The sequence below is a fragment of the Amblyomma maculatum genome, chromosome 5, assembly GCF_055883805.1.
Source record: "Amblyomma maculatum isolate TAMU_Amacu chromosome 5, ASM5588380v1, whole genome shotgun sequence".
Taxonomy (NCBI): domain Eukaryota; kingdom Metazoa; phylum Arthropoda; class Arachnida; order Ixodida; family Ixodidae; genus Amblyomma; species Amblyomma maculatum.
Genome location: NC_139348.1, coordinates 156,939,710 through 156,962,489, shown reverse-complemented (window position 1 = coordinate 156,962,489; position 22,780 = coordinate 156,939,710). Strand labels below are relative to the sequence as shown.

The window sequence follows — 22,780 nt, the reverse complement described above, 5'->3', positions numbered from 1 at the left end:
CTGTAGCTATTTTATTTCTTCTTAAATTGAATCGTTTAATTAGTAAATATTCGTCCTGTCCTCAATGGCTTGATATCCTGAAATGTATTTACGGACGAGTTGTCCCTTTCAGGGTACCAACCGGCATCCCATGCTAATCACATAAGTTGAACAAGAAAAAATTAAACAAGCATGATATGCTATGGTTATGTCATGATATATAATGTAGTGTATGTGTAGTGTTCTAGAGTGACACTTGAAGAGAAAAATAAAAGGAATAAATGAAAGCATCAGAAGGAAAGACAAAAGGGCATAAGGAAAGGAATAAAAAAAAAAGTCAATACTAAGAAAAAAAAATGAAAAGATGCTAGTCGTGGTGTTCTTCTTCGTTATAGTTTCTAATGCTGCCTAAACCCGCGCAATTGGACAAGGATGAAAAAACAAAGACAGAAAAACAGAAAGAAAAAAATATTAAACGCTGAAAAAATAGCCAGAGCCTCAGGGGAGGATGGGAGCGGATAAGTAAAGAAAGAATTGCACATGCGGAGGGCACTCCGGCATGCTCAACGGGTGTTTTTTTTTATGGCCTCCTCCAGCAGGCTGCTGCCGTCCAGCTGAGTCTCGTCACACCCTGGTGGATCGAGCGATTTCTCTTGCCGCGTTCTTTGGTTTCTCTATTCCTCGTCGTTGTTTGTTCATTCTCACGGTTTCGCGGGCATCGTTGGCTTTCCCGGAACACTCTTCGTCGCTGGCGCGGATTCTGTGGACGCTCGCGCAGCGTTCGCGGAAACGTGTCGGCATTTGTCCACTGCGTTCCAGCAAGTTTTTCTTATCCGAATAGAGTCCCGCGATGGAGATAACGAAACGACGTCCCTCTTCGGAGAAAAGGCTCAGCAGTGACGTCTTTATTACGCCTCTGCGCCGGCTAGTCTCTGCATCGAGAGATTACCCCTGAGTGCCCTGTATTGCGTACTTCCGGGGGAGGAGGAGGAGGAGGAAAAAACATCTATTTAAACCCAATAACTAGGCGCTGGTGGGGGAGTCGATTCCAATTCGCAATCCTGCATCACAAACGGTAGAAGAAAGCAAGAAAGCAACTTCGCGCATTCAGCCTCCTCTGGACAAGGCCTAGTCGATACGCGTAGTTCCCTGTGAGCAAAGATATACGTGCCCGAAGTCCTGCACTCTCGGGGGCTTAGCAGGTAGTCTTATAGACAAAATACGTCTTACAGGCCTCGCCATCACTAGAGTCACGTCAGGCGAACGTTCCAACATTGCAGGTACGCAGGACTGGAATGTTGCAGACACGCCATCGCATCGTATTCCATGGAAGTAGCTTTCCTTCGGGCAGTGTAGACGGCGTTATTAAAGCCTTAAATTACGAGAATTGATGAGGGGGCGATGGAGAGAGCCACTCGATCTATCGCTGTATCTGTCTGCGCCCTTTTATTCGTTGTCTTACAGACAATGACCTGCGTACGTCAACTGACAGCCTCAGTTTTATTCTTCCTAGAACGCCACCGCTACAGCCTCGGTCCAGCTCAGTTCTAGGAAGGCGTCGTCATACGTTCATCTCTCGTTGAATACAATAGGACGCCTGCCAGACAAAAGTACAGAGAATACTGTGACGCGGCAACCTCTGCCTTCTTCCACTCAAATGTCAGCTCCGTTATCCGTTGCGTAACAATTCGGTTTCTACAACTCGGACGTGCAGTTTGTATCAATGCGGCAGCGTGGTTTTTGTTAAAAGAGTATAGACACCAAATTTGGGTTGCAGTTTTCGTCTTATTATGCGTAAGACATTCATATGGATCACCACGTGGTTTTTGCCTACGATCGCCAACTGATTTAAAATTATTGAATTTTCCTTCTTCGCCAGGTTCGGTGTCGGTTTCAGCAGTCGAGCGATGGCTGTGACGTCACAGCCAAGTCTAGGTCCCATGCGGGAAGAAAAAAAAAGCAGAGATATAATCACTGACTCTTCACTTGTGATTCCTGTTCTTTAGGGGGTTGGGTTTAGCGTTGTAGTGAATTCCAACGCCAGGGGAACGATTACATTCATGTTTTTTTTTTTCCCATCCCTCACGTGACCTAGATTTGACTTTGACGTTACAGCCATTGCTCAGCTGTTGGAAACAAGACCATAGCAAGCGACAAGAGAAATTCGATTATAAATGGTTCAGCGGTCGTGGGTGTATATCACGTGGTGATACGAGTGCAGTAATAATGCCTTACGCGTCATTACAAATGGTAAAACGCAAACCCGAAATTAGGCGTCTTTACTCCTTTAAAGGACTATAGACACCAAATTGTGGTGGAATTTTTCTTCTTGTTAGTGATGCGTAAGTCATTACTTTATATCAATCCACACGCAGTTTTCACTTACGACCGCTAAATAATTTATAACTGAATTTTCGTTTCTCGCCAGTTTCGGTTTACTTATCTGAGAGATGGCATTGACGTCACAATCATGCCTTGATGCGTGGCATAAAAAAACAGTGATATAATTGCTCATTCTTCACTTGTAATGATTCCTGTTCTTGAGGCAGGCTGGCTTTAACATTGTAGTGAGTTAAAATGACACAGAAATGATTATATTGCTGTATTGTCATCCCTCGCGTGACCTAGACTTGACTGTGACGTCACAGCCATCGCTCGGCTGTAGAAAATAAAACCGAAACAGCTAAGAAACGAAATTCGATAAATGATTCAACAGTCGTAGACGAATATGACGTGGTGATAAGTGTGCAGTAATGCCTAACGCGTCATTACAAATGATAAAACGCAAACCCGAAAATTAAACACCTGTCACTCCTTTAAGAGTATTTAGGATTTTGAACGGCGCGGGCATTAATGAATCGTAAGGCAGAGCCAGGAAAGCCAGTCCCAGTGAAAACACCTTTAAGGTTAAGGAGTATACAGCTCGTTCGGACGAAAAGCCATCTATGTTGCTGCCACCGTCACTGAAATGGAGAAAGTCGATTTTGGAGAAAACACGCGCGTGATTTTGTGTCGCAATAGTGACGCTACCGTAGTTCGTGCATCGTTCAAGGTCGTGTCATGTATATACCATTTCACTTCCCGTTTAGCATCCATTATCTAGTCAAGACGGAGGATAGTTCGCAATAACTATACGAAACGACGACTACACACCTCTGACAATCAAAGGTGTCCACTGATGCTTGCCTTGTTTCACTAAAACGAATTTAAACAAATATTATGAAAGTATAAGCGGAAGAAAAGGCAGTGTCAAAGGCGCATTGAGTCTAATCTTTAGGCGAAGTTTGATCGTCTCCCTAATGGGTGAAAAATTAAATTGTTAGCTAATTTGTGACGGATGAGGCCCTTTTCCATGCACGTCAGTCTGATATGTCGTCTTGAAGTTCCCCTATATTTTTCACCTTTTCTCCACTCTTCCATGTAGCTGTCTATTAGTCCTCTTACCAACTGACTGGTTGTCCTCCTGCCCATGGTTAATCTTTTTTCCTTACCCAATTCCAATTTTACCGTGAACGCGTAAGGTACGTGGTTTCATAACTTATATTTCTTCATAATTGTAGCTTTGAGACTAGTGATTCGCGAGCGATTTTTTTTTTTCAGCTTTATTTTTCTTTCTCCCACTCGTCGTGACGTTGAACATGTGTTGCAGTCATCGCCCTCACTTCGTGTAGATAATAGAGCGAAAAGCGGGAAAGGAGGCTTTTTTTATATTGTGTAGATATCATCGGTTTCTTTAACCCCCGCGGACCGCCCCTCGTAGTTAAGGTTTCGGGGTTTTATTTCTTTTTGTAACGATATTTACTGCCTCAGGGCATCAGTAGGGTGATTAAGTGAATGGAAAAAGGTTGGCTGATATTATGAAGTCCAGGAGTAAGCCATGATGTGGTTCCTGCGTTCAGGCTATATACGAGGCAGGATTACTTGCTGATGGGCCAGCTATCGTCAGGTGCCGGTTTCAGTGCTGGGCAGTCCCACAGCAAGTGGTGAGTGTCGGCTTCAGCATTTTCGACTTTACATATCGGACATTCTGGGGCTGGGATTTAAGTGTCGGAAGTGAGACCACTTCCGATTGACAGCTGGTGTGAGGACAACACCGACTCGGATCCTCCTAAGCGCAACCTCCTCTGCACGGGTATGGAGGAAATAAAAAGAAAAGAAAAACACGACATTTTCATACCTTGCATCAACAGAGTGCTGTGGATACCCAGATGTGTGTGTGTGTGTGTGTGTGTGTGTGTGTGTGTGTGTGTGTGTGTGTGTGTGTGTGTGTGTGTGTGTGTGTGTGTGTGTGTGTGTGTGTGTGTGTGTGTGTGTGTGTGTGCGTGTGCGTGTGCGTGTGCGTGTGCGTGTGCGTGTGCGTGCGTGTGCGTGTGCGTGTGCGTGTGTGTGTGTGTGTGTGTGTGTGTGTGTGTGTGTGTGTGTGTGTGTGTGTGTGTGTGTGTGTGTGTGTGTGTGTGTGTGTGTGTGTGTGTGTGTGTGTGTGTGTGTGTGTGTGTGTGTGTGTGTGTGTGTGTGTGTGTGTGTGTGTGTGTGTGTGTGTGTGTGTGTGTGTGTGTGTGTGTGTGTGTGTGTGTGTGTGTGTGTGTGTGTGTGACATTAGGGAGCGAAACCCTTCGGCGGTTCATTCGGATTTTTATATTTAGATATTTTTCGCAGAATGCCTTTCCAAAGTTGAACTATAAGGACTCGGGTGCCTTCCTGCTACTTGACCCAGTAAAAAAAGTGGGACAGTATCAAAAGATGATGGTGATTAGTAGACTGGCCATTGTGAGCGTCGTACACAACACTTGGAGGTCATGATTCTGGATCGCACCCCTCGTGTATGCTTTCTTTTCACGGTAAACAAAATCGCATCCTTTTGGTATCTGCAACTCACACCTCCAAGCACGGATGCATTGTGATACTGATGCACCCTCTTAATAGGTGCAGCAAGCAGCACTGCACTCATTAAAAGGGCGCATCAGTAGCTTAAATGCACCTCTTCTGGAGATTGCAGTCATAGTCTTGGATACACACCTTTGAGGGTGCGATGTTTTTTAGTCAGAAATATTTCGTAACTAACTTCGAACTTTCATCTAAGTTATCTATACAATAAAATAAACATTTCCCAAATTTCATTTCATTTCGATAACATATCTGGCTTGCTTTCGTATCCCTATCAACGATCCTATTAACTTATTCCTATTACCTCTTCATGAAAAATAATGACTTTATAACACTGGTTTTATAGCACTTTTATAGCATTTTTATAGCACTGTATGCTCAACTTCTCCATAACAGAGCACCGAGTATAAATGGAAGGCACTGATATGAAGGTGTCGAAGTTCCGTTAATTAACGTATAAGCTAACTAAGACTGCACTTTCGCTGAGAATGGAGCTCTTGTAAGGTAAAAGAAGCGAGAATTGACGCAAGGTGTCGCTCACGCCGTCTGACTTCGAAGTAAACTTCCAGGCGCCGATATTGTTTTTGAGATGCCGATCGGAGAGGCTTACAAATTATACCGCCGTTCACTTCAAAATGAAGATCACGGAGTCCCTTAGGGTGAAGTCATCACAAGTCAGAACCGATGTGCCGGGAAAATGTTTAAATGTACTAAATGGTTCCTTGAAACCAGACAAACAGCAACGTACACAGAAACAGTTCAGGAATCGCTTATTATATAGAACGAAAACGAAATTGAGTTATCCCCAATATCGCCATAAGGAGAAACCCGTACGCTATCCTGTACGTAGAACACATCTCGAAGTCATCGACCACGCGCTCGATCGGCGATGCACTGTTCATTCCTAAATGTCACCAAAAAAAAAAGAAAGCTGGGTATCCACAGCACCTCGTTGACGCAAGGAATGAAAATTTCGTGTTTTTCTTTTCTTTTTCTTCACCCATCTCTCCAAAAATGGAACCGCTTCGTCGCAAAACGCGCCCTGTCGCTTCGCGCTCATTGCGTTCGCTGACGTTGAGTTACGCGCGGAGCCGCTTCGGCAGCACCACGATTACTCTGCGAACACGTCCATTCCTTACTTGGCCGCCTGGTTGCCGCTGCTCCAAATACCGGCGCTACTGAATCACCACCCTCTGGAGGAGCAGAAGAAGACCGGATGAGCGATTGCCCGCGAGCGCGTCTTCCTTAAAAGCCCCGCCGTCGTCGTCGCCCTCGCGAACTCGAGCCGGCCATTCGAAAAGCCACTCGCTCACTTTTGTACCGCATCAACGCGGATATAATGGGCGATTCAGAAGTTTCAACTCGATACAGTTAAAGAGCTCGTTTTGCAGGAAATCCGACCACGTCGGTGTTGTCAGCGAAAAGTTACGGGCATGGATCTTGGAAGGTAGTCATTGGTCGGCGGCTTGCGTGACGTCACCAGACCACATGACATGGCAGACACTGCCTTCTCATGGTGAGAGGGCGAAACGAGAATCGACCCTTCCAGAACTCTAAGGAGTAATACAGACGCGTTATTCCTATATAGGCCACGCAGGCCCATTCGTATGGCTTGGGAAAGCAGGGCTTTATAGGTGTCCATTTGGAAAGGTAACGAATGCGTGCTGACGTGTACCTGTGAGATAAAAGAGGCAGTAATAAAGGGGTTAATGAATAAACCAGTTGGAATGGGCATGTGTGCGAGCGACGACTCGCAAGAGGTCCCGCATTATGGGAAGCATTAACGCGTAAGTCATTGCCTCAATGTTTAAGTTGCCCCCTTCCCCCCTCCGCCTCAATTTTCTAGTTAATTATTTTTACACATTCTGTGACTGCACCGTAGCAAGAATTATATCCGCATATCTTTCCCCCGTGATCTTAGCTCCTTGAATTTTATTTTAAAAAACGCACCTAACTTTTTTCTGTGGCAGTCTTAATTATTCGTTGAGCTCAGAACAAACTTAAGGGCGAATCTTTTGCTACGCATCGGAATCTTAGACCATTTCTGTCGATATAGAAATATCTCACAATATTTGACAGTTGCCTCGTAATTATATAGATTGTTACGGACGAGGAAGAAGAAGCGCGCAGTGGCGTGGGCACGTGCGCTCGCGCTAGGCCCGCAACATTCATTAAACGTCATCAATTTCATCATCTCCATCGGTCGATCATGTTCTGTTTCTTTCCTTCACCGGCTTCCGGGACGCATCGTTTGGCTGTTCCCCGACCTGCAAGACTCGACCTGACCTCGCCGCTCCTCCCCCTCCCTCCTCTGCCCGGTCCCCGGCCCTAACCATAAGACATGATGTAAGGCAAGACACCACCGACCCGAGACGAAACCAACACGTGTGGACACTCACAAGACACAGCGAATAAAGGACCCCACCAAAATCCGACTGACCCGAGACTCCGACCAGACGAACCCACCGATCCGATACAACGAAACACGTGAGGACATTGTCCCTACTCCTGCCGTTTGATGCGTGCCTGGGATTCAGCCGTCGAATCCGACGACCTGTGCACCGACAGCTTCGTGGGCCAGGCTTCATCGGTCATCGTCATGGCGCCAAGCCGTTAACCTCCTTCTCTTCTGTCTTCACCCGTCCAGACACGATCATAATCATGAATCTGATCAACTTCGACTCCTGCCTCTCCCACTATCGGGATGATCGCTCGGTGGCCCCGGTTAGTGTTACGGACGAGGAAGAAGCGGGCATTGGCATGAGCAGGCGCGCTCACCCTGGACCCGCCAACATTCAATAAAAGTCATCATCGCCATCGGTCATGTTCTGTTTCCTTAATTTTTCATTGGCTTGCGGCTTTGTAAGCTTGCCAGAAACGAGGTATTCTGGGTAGCCCGCAATGTTGTCGTGCTTGGCCGCAGACGACGCGACCGCACGCGCAACACAGCAGCACTTACATCATCGCGTAATGTACGCAGACGGTAATATGGCGCGATGGTATCTTGTGTTGTGGTAGGCTGTAACAGAACCAACAGCTCAGCGATAAAACTAGGCCTCCTGCGGGTTTTTCGTGATTCCAAAAATATGTCATGCGTGAGAAGACAAAGGAACTCACTGACACTGATGCGAATGGCTTGCACGAACTAACAGACGCGAGATCGACGACAACCTGGGCAAGTATATACCACTCCTGAGAAGCAGAAATCCCTGAATGTCGGCTGGAGGCCGCAAGTCCAAACCCCTCGTGCAGTCGTCCGCGCATAGCGTGAACGGGTTCATGCCGTACCACTTTGCCTTTTATCATTGCGCGCTTTGTATTTCGGTGACAACATCGATAAATACGTTCCTGAGGAATGCCGACATCTTTCAGGCACGTCACCTCAGTAAAATGTGTTTGCTTGGTGGACCGTCGAAAACGATAAGGCACTTTGGTCAATTCACTGCAGCCCATGGCTGCTCTGCGTCGTCTGCTGCCAACGGCGACAACATAGCGGACTACCCAGCATGAATCTCTTCGTGAGAGCTCCCGACATGACAATTTCGACTACTATAGGAGCGAGCGCAAAAAAAAAAAAAATGTTTAAATCAAATTTTTGTCACGCATCGGAAGCTTGAACAATTGCCTTCAACATACACCTAACAGCCTTAAAATATGCCGCAGTTCATTTACAATTTAAAACATCTCACAGAAAACTGTGCTCGTCCCTTCACCTTAGGTAACCAACTTAATGCCTAAATTACTGATCCACTGCGGTGGGTGAAAATAGAATGCGCTAATGCGATTTAAATAATCACAGTCTATAGTGTCGTAAATTATGCTGTCGTTTAGTGTAATGCACGATAATCTTCACTCGTAAACGCAAGTTTCCTAAATCCGATACCAAAATGTGATGTCAATGCATCGTTTTCAGCATTATGCGTTCAACCGAAATGCATGTGTTTCCTCACTACACCAAGGACTGAGCGTGCAGTGACAGCGTCCACAACTGTGTTGCTTACATTTCGAATCCTGCAGCAAGTCACGCACAGCAGTCAAGGATTCGCTAATGCGACGCCTGGCGACGCCCGGGCTGCAGCGCCCGCTGTGCGCTAGCTGGCTATACTCGGGCCACGGTGGTCCCCCTGCGCATTTTATTTAAACAAAAATCAACCTTCATCGAATACTGGGGCCCCATTGTTTTGGTGCAATGGTTAGGGCGCTCGACTGCTCTACCCAAGGACGCCGAATCGAATCCCGGCCGTGATGCCGCCTTTCTATGGAGGCGAAAAGCAAGGCACCCGTGCGCTATACGATTTCAGTACACGTGGTCGAAATTGACTGATCCCTCCACTGTGGCGCTTCTAACATCCTGAGTCGCTTTGGGACATTTAACCCCATAAACCAAACCGATCGAGTTCTGCGGGTCGATGCCAGTTCCGCACTCTACGAAGTCATTGCCCCGCTTATTGTTTTCGAACAATGCTTTCCCAAAAATATTTTGTTGGGTTTATAGCTCATGACTAATCTCTAAACTTACTTGTCACAGTGGCTTAGTATTTTTGCTATTCTGCAGCTCACCCCGAAGTAGTCGGCTTGATCCTGGCGGCTTTAGGCACTTTTCATTATAGGCGAACAGAGAAAGGCGCCATGTGTTCATGCTGTGCGGCGTCAGTACACTGAAACATTCCTAGCTTCGTCGTTGAATCCGAAGCGATCCATTACGGCACCGTTCACAGCATAGCGTCGTTGCGACTTTTTAATATATATATATATATATATATATATATATATATATATATATATATATATATATATATATATATATATATATATATATTTTATTTTTCGTATGGTATACCGCACCCTGCATGGGTACTTTCTTTCGTTATATATAGGGAGAAAAGCAAATAAATGCTCACGAATAACGAACACGGTAATATGTCAGCGGCGCGTATCCTACGCGTCTCTTTACGCCCAGTGTTGTATTCCACTTGACTTTCAGTAACTCGTGCAGAAAAAGTTTAGCGTTGCTTGAGGATGAGTTTATACGGTACCTTCATCTACACGAGAAGGCAGAAAGAGAAGGTGTGCGCAGCGCTGTTTCCGGAATCCAGTTACGCGGATATGCAGCAGAGGCGTCTTCGTCGCCTCCATATTGCGACACCTAGCACGCTCTGGCGCGAGCGCAAATGGAAACTGCGGCATTAACCTTGCCCTTGTCAGGATTCAACGAGGTCGTTTGTCTGGTGGGGTTGTGAGGAGAGGCCGAGGGAGACGTACATGCAACCCGTCACATTCGTCTACTCCTTCTCTGCTCCGTTGTAAATGGTAGGGGTCGTTTGGCAAGCGTATATGACTTTGTCGTCGCTCCTGTTCGTCACCATCTCGGCGACATTTTACTTTCCTTGGGCTCTGCCGGCACCGAGCTCCGTCGCCGCACAGTTTGGAAGCTATTTCCAACGTGCGATGTTATGGCGGCTCCCCATTTATAGAGTGACGGCTAAAGATGATAGCGCAAGTGTTTAGTATTAACCCGTCCGCTGCGCTTGCAGGAAACATAACGGTGATGCGAAGGTGGAATATATGGCGCTTTTCCATCGACAGTTGACGCCAAATGGTTACGGACGATGATGGTAACGATTGAGGCGTGGTAGTCTGCACAAGGTTAATGACAGTAAATTCTTCGTGCCACGGTGTTGTGGTGCCAAAATGGACATTCATTTTCGTTTTTATTTTTATTTTTGTGATTTTGGGGGGAAGGGGGGAGAGGGGGGGGGGGGGGGAGCAAGAAGGTAAGGTTAATGTATACCCGCCCCGGTTCTACTCTTGTGAATGGCATGCTGTCCGCTGGCAGCTCATAATTTCTCCTTTCCTGCATCTCTCGTTTGAGGGAGGTTTGCCCCAAGTGGCCAAAGAGAAATAAAAGTTAAGCGGCACGGTTCGGAACCACTGATGTCTTTTTAAAGCGGCATATCTGCTGATATATGATTCTATATATGGACAACATTCGCACTGCTGCACGGAGACGATATATAGGTGGTTGCTTTCATTACTTTTCGCAAACATGTCTACAAACAAAACAGCATTATCCACTTTTCGCTCGAATACTATTCTATAGCTGTGATCTGTGTGTAGGGTTTTTGCGTGCGTGCGTGCGCCCCCGTGCAAGTGTGAGGGGTGTGTAGTTTACAGGAAGATGACTACTAAATGGGCTACTAATATGAGCGCCGAAAATACGTTAACGCTATATAACACAACAAAACTATGTTATGTCACCTAAGACCGAAAGCCAAATCATCCCGGAAAAGAATATGATTCATGAATTAGCTTTCCCTTTTTTTTTTTTTTTTTTGCTTGTTTCGGGTGGGGGAGAAAATGGGTGCTCTAGAAACTGCAACTAGTCGAAGCTCTAATCATTAGGCTTAGCACTGAAAGGGACGACAAAAGAAGACCACGCCAGGCGAAAATTCACGATGGATGGTCGGTAGGGTGCAAATAATCAGCTGTGCATGACCACGGGACAAAGACTATAGTCAGTGTGAAATCTTAAAATTCTATCGACCACAAGCCTTTCAAGGACTTCAAATGATGTCATGCCTCCAGTGGAACCGAAATAATGCTTTCACTGTTTCCTGGGCTGTATCGTCGAGTTTGCAAAACTGTAATGAGCATCGACTTGGGCTCTTGATATATCACGTGACTGTAGAGCAATCACACCCTTAAAGCGCATCCTTGTAAACATTTAAAGAGATTCGCACAGAGGCACTCAGAGGCACTCAGAGTTATGACACATGGTCCAGCATGGCGCGAGCACACATCCCTCCGATGTTCCCTGGAAGCTACCGCTTACTCGTCGTCCCCCTGGAAGGTTTATGCTTCCCGTGTAGTACGAACTCGTTCCTAGTACAAAGGCCACTCTCCGAGAAGCCGCCCCGGAGATCAGATGTCAAGGGTTGCGAGAAATAATAAAACAGAGAGAGAGAGAGAGACGAGGAGGAATGAGAAGAGGAAGAAAGAAAAAACGATCTCAAGCTCACTTCTGGTAGCGCCTTGGTTCTCAGCAGCGGATGCACAAGAATAACCTGGAAAGGAAGAAATAAAAAACAGTGCAGACTCAGAAGCGGCTTCTGCGGCCGCCGTTGGAGAAAGGGATGCGGGCGGCGAACCGCTTTGAAGTGTGTCGTCTGCTTCCTCGTCAGCTTCTGGGTAATTCGTCTGCTCGGAAACCCCGCAGACGGCAAAAAAAAAAAAAAAAAAAAAAAAAAAAAAAAAAAAAAAATGAATAAACAAAACGCAATGCAGCAGACGTACACGTGTTAATGGTCGGCGGCGCGCTGTGTGCGAATGGCTCGACATGTAATGAGTATTCGCCTTCGAAACGGCTATTGTTGATAGTTGTAAAGTCGCTTTCTATGTCGATATTCAAATTATTTATTTCTTGAGCTGTCCTTTTAGCCGTGCTACAAAAATATTTTAATTGCATGTATTTTGTTTGCTACATGCTCCGCTAAACCGCAATGTCAGGCATGCTTTCGTATAAATACTTTGTATTCGCTCATGAATTGGCATTAACCTTTTGTATTTGATTCACATTTACGTGGGCCCACACATCCAGAAAGCGTTCAACAGCTGGGGGAAAAAAGGCGCTTTTTATCTCAAATCTGCCGTCGAAAATCAATGGAATCTATATTAGCAACTTCAGTGGCTTCAGTTCTTGGTGAACAGTCATGGTTTACCTCAGCTCGGCAAGCCAGGAGCCCAGGGGTTAACGTGATATATATAAAAAAAAAAAAAAAACGCTTAATTTGCGCCAGAGATCAATTTTCGCTGCAGGAGTGCAGTTTAAGTCAATTAGGCATTTGTTTATACGTTGCAAATATTAAACTCAGGGTTTTCGGTCAATATCAATTTTCTTCTCCTCTCTTTCTTTATATCCGTTTTTTCTTACAATAATGAAGTCTGCCTTTCAGTCCTCACCACTCGCCCAAATATAAGCAAACGCACGCATGCACGTGCTATGCAAGTGACGCCATTCTTAGAAACGCAATTTCTTTCCTGTGGTTCTCTCGATCGTACTTCGCGCGTGTGGGGCAATCTTTTCTTGCACTCGCTACCATAACTACACGGACCGCTAACTTTGAGCTCTAACTCAAGTAATCACTGCCCGACGCGCACACAGGAAAAATCACGCAACCGCTTACAGCTTCGTTCTTTTAATTCTTTGTGTTTTTTTCCTCTGCTTCTTCCTCGTTCGGTTCCAGCGAACCCGGGACCGAAACAGACTCTTTCTTCCACGAAACGAAATAACGGGTGCATATGATGTCATTGCTGTGCAGCTATATACCCGCCCGTCTGGAGTTAGTCGGCCTCAGGAGAAGCTCGAAGTTCTCGCCCCACACGCACTTATCTCGAGCCTTCGAGTGCAACGCGAGTTCCAGAAAAAGCTCGCCGAGTTATCTTCCTAGTTGTGCGCGAGACTTCATTTCGTGAATGAAAGTCGTTGGAGCGCACGCCGGATGTCGGCAGCTATAGTAGGATGCAGCTTAATAAAGAAAGGAAAAAAAAAAAAACATCTATGAGCACTGGTACGTACGCGGCGTGTGTGTTACTGCGCTGGGCAACACACGAAATCAATTTTTTTTGTATATTTGGCTGCACCGAACAAGTCAGGAGCATCGAAATATTTGTGCTTATAGCTTGGTCTTATGCTTAGCTTTCTATTTAAACAAGCAGAAAAGCTTTAGCATGGACTATATATATATATATATATATATATATATATATATATATATATATATATATATAATATATATATATATATATGTATATATATATTATATATATATTTGGCACTCACTACAGACTTTGACTTCGCTTGTAACGGTTTAGTCTCCCGGCTCGTCGGGGTGGGTTCTCTAAAACACGGAGGAGTCGAGTGCACTCATCTCAAACCCTCCACTCGGCCCCGCAGTTAGGCCCCTGTAAACAGAGCTTATGTTCGCCACGGATTGTTGCAAAGTTCTCCAAAACAAAGTTTTTCTTTGCCTGGCCTCACACCTCGGCTCCGTTCGTTTTCCTTGTTTCGTTTCCCCTTTCGGCAGTTTAAGAAAATGGTGCCACCGCACGTGTGTTGAACTCTATTAACTGCTCGTAGATTTCTCCCAGATTGTAATGCAGTTTAGAAAACGCTATAGGATTGTTTCTTTTTGTAAATGCAGTTTTTAACCTTTATAAATGGAACTATGTATTGTTTATTTGCCCTCTCTAATACCTTAAAATTGTTGCATTGATCCCACTTTGGGTTCCTAGCATTTCAGCACTCCATTTATACGCGCAATTGATATTACTCGCGGTTTTTTGTCCATATTGAAGCACCATAAATAATACGGTTTAGTATCCGGTATTTTTTTCTTTCTTTTTTTGAAACTTTTTGTTTCAATTAGTGTGTATTACTTGTGTGCCCTTCCTGCTATAATGTCTTGTGAGACTGACAGTATTGTAAATAAATAAATGTACATACATAGAAGAACTGTGGGCGGGTTTACACCAGCCTCCCCATTTGATTTCCAACTCGCCACCCACGCACCCGCCAGGCCGTCGAAATATGCAAACGAGATTTCTTCCGCCTTCCAATGATCCTGTTTTTGCAACGCCTTCCTGGTTCGATCGCGAGGAATCTATTTCCGGTAATGAGACAGTGATGCGCGTCCATTTTTTTCCAGCCTTCTTTTCAGCAGACACATATCGTCTGCTCCCGGTTACTATTCCGGCACATTCGTCTGCGTTCCTGTAATCCGTCGTCTGCTGTTGCTCGAGCAGATGTGAAAGAAGAAATAAAAGAATCCAGAACGAGTGTTTTTCCGAGTTCTATTTTCTGATCGTTCAATGCGCTTGGAAAGGGCGTTACCTCATTTCGTCTGCAGCAATTTTGAGAAGCACGCGGTGTCTTTTGGAAGCCTTTGAATGCATACGTAGAAATTCGTGCATAACAGACCATATAAGCTTCTACTGCAGAATCGTGTTCTGTGTAACACGGTTTTGCCGGGCTGCAACGAAGGCTTCGCAGCAAAGAACCTAGAAAGTTCCTCACGAATATTTAAATTTTATTTCGTGAAAATCGCCTCCTACATTTAAAAAAAAAAAAAAGCAAGCAAGCTCGCGTGCGGGCGCAATTCGCCATAACAACATGGCGCGCAGATTTCGCAAGGCAGTATCTATAATACAGCAAACAGTATGTAATAAAACAAGAAATGAGAAGAAATTTCTTCCTTTTTTTTTTTCTTTCGTTGTTTCACAGGAAACGTGCCTCGGCGCTCCAAATATCTGACACGCCGTTGTCGGGTTTCCTAGTTCCGCTCCCGAAATGTAGTCAGTGTGTCAAACATCTCTGCGTTTCCTGTTTACGCTGCCAGATGACGTATTTATTATTCGCACTTAGTCAATGGAAAGAATACTGAAAGCAAACATGCACATACGCATGCACGCAGCGTTCTCATGTAACCAGGTTCCAAGACTGCGAGATATGCAAATAGTCATCCGGCACGTTTTGAGAGCTCGGTGTCACGCGTCGTCTGCTTCCTGGACCTACCATAGAAAAAAAAAAAAAAAAAAAAAAAAAAAAACTGCCTCTGCCCACTCCCGAAAGTGTTGTCGTCTGCGAGAAGTAAGCCTTATTCTGCAGACGCCTATAAAGACCGTCCCTGGAAAACAAAGTGCCTGTGGGGTGAAAAAGGTGCCGTCTCTTCTCTTTTAACGGTAAACTTCGGCGCGTTAGCGTTCTTGGTTGGGCTTACCGATTCTGAGAAAGTATGAGACAGCCATGAGCACAGCCGAGAATTTTCCTTATTCGGCGAAAGACGCCTGCACGGCGCCACATCCGGTTCGTCCGCTTATCGAGTTCTTTGTAAATCGTCAGCTCTTCCAGGCGCCTGAGTACGCAAAAATGGCTCTCACACAACGTTCGACGAAATGTTCCATCATTTTAGCAGGACTGGAGGTCGTTAAATTGAAAGAAACTGCGTGAACAGCAGCAGGTGTGCCTTCTTTCTGCACTTTAATCGAGCGCCCTTCGGCTTCATAAAAATTCGAATAAGTAATGAGCCCGTCAAGTTTATGGATAATAGGAGCACTTCCGGTGTAAAGGGCGTCAGCGCTCCTTCCATCAGAGGGGTATTTTCTTCAAGCAATTTCTTAGAACGCCACTAATTATCTATTCTAAGGCTTTCCTCTTGTGGAAGCTTTCATCGATACAATCGGTTCGATCATTAATGAATGTACTAGGTTATAATAGGGCCACCTTGAAAATGCGTTTCTTGTACAGCTCAGCTATAGCTTAGGTCTTGTAGAAGAACACTTGGAAATCTCCACCAAAAACTGGTTTCTTTCGGCAAATGAATTATTAGTTTTTCATAGCATCCGCTTTGTACAGAAACAGACTGCATCATCTGCCTGGCATGTGAAATGTCATTCACGCTTGAAATGATAATTTTCAAGCGGTGCTTGGAAGTCAGACGAAGTTGCAGAATACCTCCCTATACAGTGCGTAGATACAGCCGAAACTTTAATTTTGGTGTTCGTTCAAAAGATGTGGTTTCTATCGAATAATAAAAATATATATATATCCTGTCCAAGCTCAGCTTTTCATCAAATGATGCAGCCATGGCAACAGTTCGTTTACGGCGTCATAAAAGTAGCCAGGACGCTGATCCCAAGCACGTCAGTATGCTGGAAGGTTCATATTTAGTATGCAGAGGAGTCACTACATGTGCGGAGTCATCACCTTCAGTAGAGCCACACAAAGCCTTTCGTACAAAGCCATGACATGTGTATAGACAGAAACAGACACGGAGCCGAGTTCTGGATTGCTGTAAGAAAATTATTTTTGGATTGGTATGGTTATAGGGCTTAACGCCCCAAAGCGATTCAGGCCTTGAGGGGCCCGCCGTGTTTTAGTTTATTTTCAAAAACGCAGTTATTTTCTTATAACGAACAATGCGGACATTGAGGAACATAATCGTAAGCTCTAAGTGTTCGGAAAAACACACGCATCTTTATTTATTGGCCTACTACAAATCCAAACTCTGTGAGGAACAAGTGGAGGCCACGTCGCCGCTTGTTGCCGAGGGGTCCATCCCATCATCCGATGCAGGGGCGCTGCCTGTCGTCGCCTCTTCGAGGAACTGCCGCGGAAGAGGCGCCAAAAAGCGGCGAGATGGATCGCGAGCGCATTTTACAATCCGGTCGCCTTTATAAAGCCCACCCCGGTGGTGGTGAAATAGCATGCATAACGGAGGCTCTGATATTTATGACACAGCGCTCGTTCTTGTCCCTACTCATCTTCCCTGCTCCCGAAGTTGCGAGATGGAACGCGCCGTGTCGCTATGTGGCCCACTTTGCTGGACTGCATAAGCAACCCTGTGCATGCATATAGGCCAATATTCACAAATTTGCGCACAAGAAGTGACCGGGTACATTCCAGCAACAAAGCTCCGGTTCTTTCCTGCGTTCCCTCAACAGCGTCTTCGTCATGTTGCCATATATCTGTGTTCATAACACGCATAATATTGACGCTGGGCTGAGGATATCTCATTGTCGCGGGTACCCTGCAACGGCAGCCGCATTTCGTTGAAGACGAATTACGAAAATGCACAAGTGCACCTTAATTACATTACGTGTTCACTGTTCTATTGCAGTAGAAGCTGTAGAAGATGTCGATGCTTTCACGTCGAGTTCTGTGTCATTTTTTCCTGGTAGTATTGGCGGATCCCAAAATATATGTCTGTCATGCATCTAGACACCTTTATACGAGTCATCAAACTGATCGCTAGATGGTTAGAAATACACTGGTTGTGCAATATCTGCTCCCCGAAGGGGTCTAGAGGTACCCGGCACGGACTCGGTGAAGATATATCGATCGAAACTTATAGTTGCCACTTCCAGTCAGGTTGATGCCACAGCCGGTCATGGGAATTATGTGACCGAAGCGCATTTTTTTCCCAGATGAGGGCTTCTAGGGCTGTGGCGTTAAAAATGCCGAAGTGCTGTAGGTTGGTGTAAATTGATCCGGACACGAACAAATCGAGCTGACACGCTCTTTCTGCCTTCCTTTTTTTGTTCGCTTCTTGTTGGTTTGTGGTTTGTGGGGTTTAACGTCCCAAAGCAACTCAGGCTATGAAATACGCCGTAGTGAAGGACTCCGGAAATTTTGACCACCTGGGGTTCTTTAACGTGCACTGACATCGCACAGCACACGGGCGCCTTGCTTTTCGCCTCCATCGAAAAGCTGCCGCCGAGGCCGGGCTTCTGTCACAAGGCAGCCACCGATAAGTGATAGAGTTTCCTCGCCCTTTCTTTTCCTCAACAGCACAACAGAGCCTCCCCCCCCCCCCCCCCCCCACCACCACCCCTCCCCTGTAGACCAAAGCCGTCACCATAGATAAGGCGCCTTCATGTTGCCTGTCGGCCTCAACGCCTTGTTTTTCTTGCCTCAAGTGTTATGTTTGGATGTTCCTACAAAAAATGGACCCCTTTCCCTTCTCCCCCAGCGAAGCACAGTCTCTGCGATACGATTTCACTCACTGAAAAGCTACATGCTGCAAGCAACTTTCTTTTCCCCGATGAGTAGGCATTCAGTAATAAGTATCAATATCAGTTCAGTTTAGTCGTTCAGTCGTGTCCGACTCTTCGTGACCCTATGGACCATGTCACGCCACGCTTTCCGGTCTCTCACTATCTTCCTAACATCACATAACTTCATCTGCAGTGCCTCGAGGATGCCATCCAGCCAACGCGTTCGCTGCCTACCCCTTCTCCGGCGACCCTCAACCTTTCCCAACATCAAATCTTTCTCCAGCGACTCCTCTCTTCTCATCAGATGACCAAAGTAGCTGAGCTTTAATTTTAAAATTTGACCCTCCAATGAGCAGTCAGGGTTTATGGTCGACAATATCGACTGATTTGATCTTCTGGCAGTCCAAGGAACTCTCAAGAGTCTTCGCCAGCACCATAATTCAAACGCGTCAATTCTTCGGCGGTCAGCCTTTTTCACAGTCCAACTCTCGCATCCATACATCACAACTGGAAAGACCATAGCACGAGTTATACGGATCTTGGTTGGCAGACTAATGTATCTGCTCTTTACTAGGCGGTCAAGGCTAACCATTGCTCTCTTTCCCAGAAGCAGGCGTCTCCTAATTTCATGGCTGCAGTCTCCTTCCGAGGTAACCTTGGAGCCCAAGAACAGAAAATCTGTCGCAGCTTCCACTTCTTGTCCATTGATGCTCCAGGACTTGATAGGGCAAGACGCCATGATCTTTGTCTTTTTAATGTTCAGTTTAAGCCCAAACTTCTCACTCTCTTCTTGTACGCGGATCAGAAGTCTCTTGAGTTACACTTCACTTTCTGCCATTAAAGTGGTATCATCCGCATATCTAAGGTTGTTGATACGTTTTCCAGCAATCTTCACTCCAGCTGAAGACTCGTCCAGACCGGCCTTCCTCATGATGCACTCTGCATATAGGTTAAATAGGCAGGGCGACAGTATGCAGCCTTCCCTCACTCCTTTCTCGATCGGAAACCAATCAGTAAGACCATGCCCAGTTCTGACTGTGGCCTCTTGCCCTTCATACAGGTTCCTGAGGAAACAGATGAGGTGAATTGGAACTCCCATCTCTTGGAGAGCTTGCCACAATCTGCTGTGATCTACGCAGTCAAACGCTTTCGCATAATCAATAAAGCAGAAGTAGATGGGTTTCCGGAACTCTCTTGCTTTTTCCATGATCCAGCGAAGGTTAGCAATTTGGTCTCTAGTTTCTCTGCCCTTGCGAAACCCAGCTTGCACGTCCGGAAGCTCCCGATCCGCATACTGCTGCAGCCTACCTTGGAGGATTTTCAACATCACCTTGCTAGCATGCGAAATAAGCGCGATCGTGAGGTAGTTGGAACAATCTTTGGCACTGCCTTTCTTTGGAATGGGGATATAAACTGACCTCCTCCAATCCTGTGGCCACTGCTGGGCTGTCCAAATCTTCTGACATAATGTATGCAGTGTGTTAACAGCGTCGTGGTTGAGGTTTTGAAGCAACTCAGCTGGAATACCATCAATTCCGCTAGCTTTGTTCTTAGCAAGGCTGGCTAAGGCCCATTCAACTTCACTCTTCAGGATGCCCGGCTCGAGATCAGTAATCACAACCGTCTTATGTTGGGTTTGCACATTCGGGTCCTTCTTGTACAGTTCTTCTGTGTATTCCTGCCACCTCTTCTTTATCTCTGAGGCTTCGGTGAGGTCCTTGCCTTGTTTGTCCTTTATCACGCCCAGCTTAGCACAGAAGCTTTTTTTGATATCTTTGATTGTCTTATACAGAGCTCCAGTGTTCCTTAATTGGCTGTTGTCCTCAATTGCTTGGCACTGTATGTTCAGGAAGGCGTTCTTATCTCTCCTTGCTATTTTCTGAAAATCCGCATTGAGAACCTTGTATCTTTCTCTTTCCCCCATAACTTTTGCCATCCTCCTTTCCTCAGCTATTTGCAAAGCCTCTTCAGATAACCAGTTTGCTTTCTTGCATTTCTTTTGCTTTGGAACTACCCTAGTAGCAACTTTTTGTATTATATCACGAACATCAGTCCACATCTCTTCGGGCTCTCTGTCTTCCAGATCTAATTCTTGAAATCGATTCCTCACTTCCACAGCATATTCTAATGGAATTTGATCCAGATCATACCTGAAAGTCCTTCTAGTTTTCTGCGTTTTCCTCAATCGAAGCTTAATTTTGGCAACGAGAAGCTGATGATCGGTGCCACAATCGGCCCCAGGCCTTGTTTTTACTGCTTGTATAGCGCTTCTCCATCTCTGCCGGCAAAGAATATAATCGATCTGATTCCTGTACAGACCGTCCGGTGAAGTCCATGTGTACAGGCGCCTCTTGGGCTGTTGAAAATGAGTATTCGCTATGGTCAGGTTGTTTTCTTGACAAAACTCTACTAGCCTCTGCCCAGCTTCATTTGGCTCGCCAAGACCGAACTTGCCAATAATTCCGGATATTTCTTCACTCCCGACCTTAGCATTCCAGTCTCCTATGAGAAAAACGACGTCTTATGATGGGGTGCGGTCTAAAAGGCATTGTAGGTCCGCATAAAATCTCTCAACGTCAGCTTCTTCAGCAGCAGTGGTCGGTGCATAGACTTGGATAACTGTTATGTTGAAAGGCTGACCTTGGATCCGAAGTGAAATCATTCGGTCGTTTTTGGGGTTGTACCCTAGCACTGCATTTCCCATTCTTTTGTTTACTATGAGAGCGACCCCATTCCTTCTCTTGGATTCGTGCCCACAAAAAAAGACATAATGGTCGCCGGAGTTAAATTCTCCCATTCCGGTCCACTTGAGCTCGCTGATACCCAAGATATCAATGTTCAATCTGTCCATTTCTCGCTTGACGACATCCAGTTTACCTTGCGTCATAGATCTTACAGTCCATGTTGCTATGTGATATATCTCCTTGCAACATCGGACTTTCCGGTCGCTTCCCGACACATCCACAACTGAGCGTCCTTTTGGCTTTAGCCCAGCCGCTTCATTCGTCCTGGAGCTACTAGGAATCGCCCTTTGTTCATCCCCAGTAACATGTGGGACGCCTTCCAACCTGGGGGGCTCATCTTCCGGCGCCATATCATTAATGGTATTGTGACTGGCCATAGGGTTTTCTTGGCAGGAAATACTGGAGTGGGTTGCCATTACCTTCTCCAGTGAATCACATTTTGTCAGAACTCTCTGCCGTGACCTGTCTATCTTGGGTGGCCCTACACAGCAAAGCTCACGACTTCATCGAGTTTCGCAACCCCTCCGCCACGACAAGGCAGTGATCCATGAAGGGGCAAGTATCAATATAGTGACGCCTAAAGCAAACATAAATCGGCCTGTATAGATAGGGCACCGTGTCCCAAACGTACAAAGACCACTCCCGCCGAAAACAAACCTCTTAGAATTGGCAAAAAAGTAATGCAACCAATTTAGTTAAGTTGGTCCAATATGAAGCATGTCCGCAAGTTCATTAGTTTCCCTTCGCCTTTGGATCGAGGTTCGAGGTTTCATGCTCAGGCTGCAGACTTATCGATGAAATCGATGACTGGAGACCTTAGTGGTAGAGCGCGCTGAAAATTTTAGAGCCACGTAACGCACCTTACGAAGCATTCCGACAGTGGTGAGTTTGGATGATTGGATCCATTGCCCACATATGAAAGTCACGGTCATAATTACTCTCTTTCTTTCAAGGTTGGTCGGACGGGCAAAGCACAGACGTCGGCTTCTCGGCCCCAAAGTTAGTGCACTAGACTCTAAATACAGATGCTTCTTTCACTGGCTGCTGATTCCATAAGTATACAGTGCATGTGTCGATATTGATGTTTCGATGCGCATAAACTTCAATAAATTCAGACAGACCCAAACAACCAGTGTGTGTTTTACTTCTTTTTTTAGAGCAATAAGGGGATGTATTTTAACCGAGTGTTCCTTTGACCAAGTCTATCTCTTCATTCCGCCATGCAGCCCTGTGTCGGCACATGATCAGACTCACACCCGGCTTATTTGTTTCAGGTGCGCAAACGGCACGTGAAAATTTTGCGAAACGAGAATAGATAGAGCACGGGCGTTTGAGATCACGATGTCGAAAGTGTGCATACACCTCCGCGGAAGGCTCTGCGGGAACCGCGACGCCTTCGGCGAAACGCCGCGGCCTTTGCTCTGCAGCTTTGTCGATCGGCAGTTCCCAGAGTAGCGGCGTTACCTAAGCTGCCTTGACAGGCTTTCAGGTAAAAGTCAAGTGGAAACCGTCGTACTGAATTATGTACAATGCACGTTTTTGGAATATTTTCCAAGAATGGGCAAAGTAAACAGTTTCACAAAGCATTTCTCCGGTTTCCCCATCGCTACATGCAGCTATAT

The 22,780-nt window shown here is 45.8% G+C and overlaps 1 protein-coding gene across 2 annotated transcripts in view; it reads right to left on the bottom strand.

Annotated features, from left to right (window-relative positions):
• LOC146190073 (uncharacterized) overlaps positions 1–15,861 on the bottom strand; it is a 125,791-nt gene extending 109,930 nt beyond the window's left edge. Inside the window, exons 1-3 of one of the 2 annotated variants that reach the window (XM_084603372.1) lie at positions 15,639–15,861; positions 11,883–11,927; positions 8,865–8,987 (exon numbers count right to left, since the gene is read on the bottom strand). In XM_084603372.1, coding sequence (XP_084459498.1) covers positions 8,865–8,987; positions 11,883–11,927; positions 15,639–15,666 — 196 coding nt within the window. In that variant the 5' untranslated portion in view covers positions 15,667–15,861. The remainder of the gene's footprint in view (positions 1–8,864; positions 8,988–11,882; positions 11,928–15,638) is intronic. The other variant, XM_084603373.1, reaches the window with a different exon arrangement.
• Positions 15,862–22,780: the final 6,919 nt, after the last annotated feature.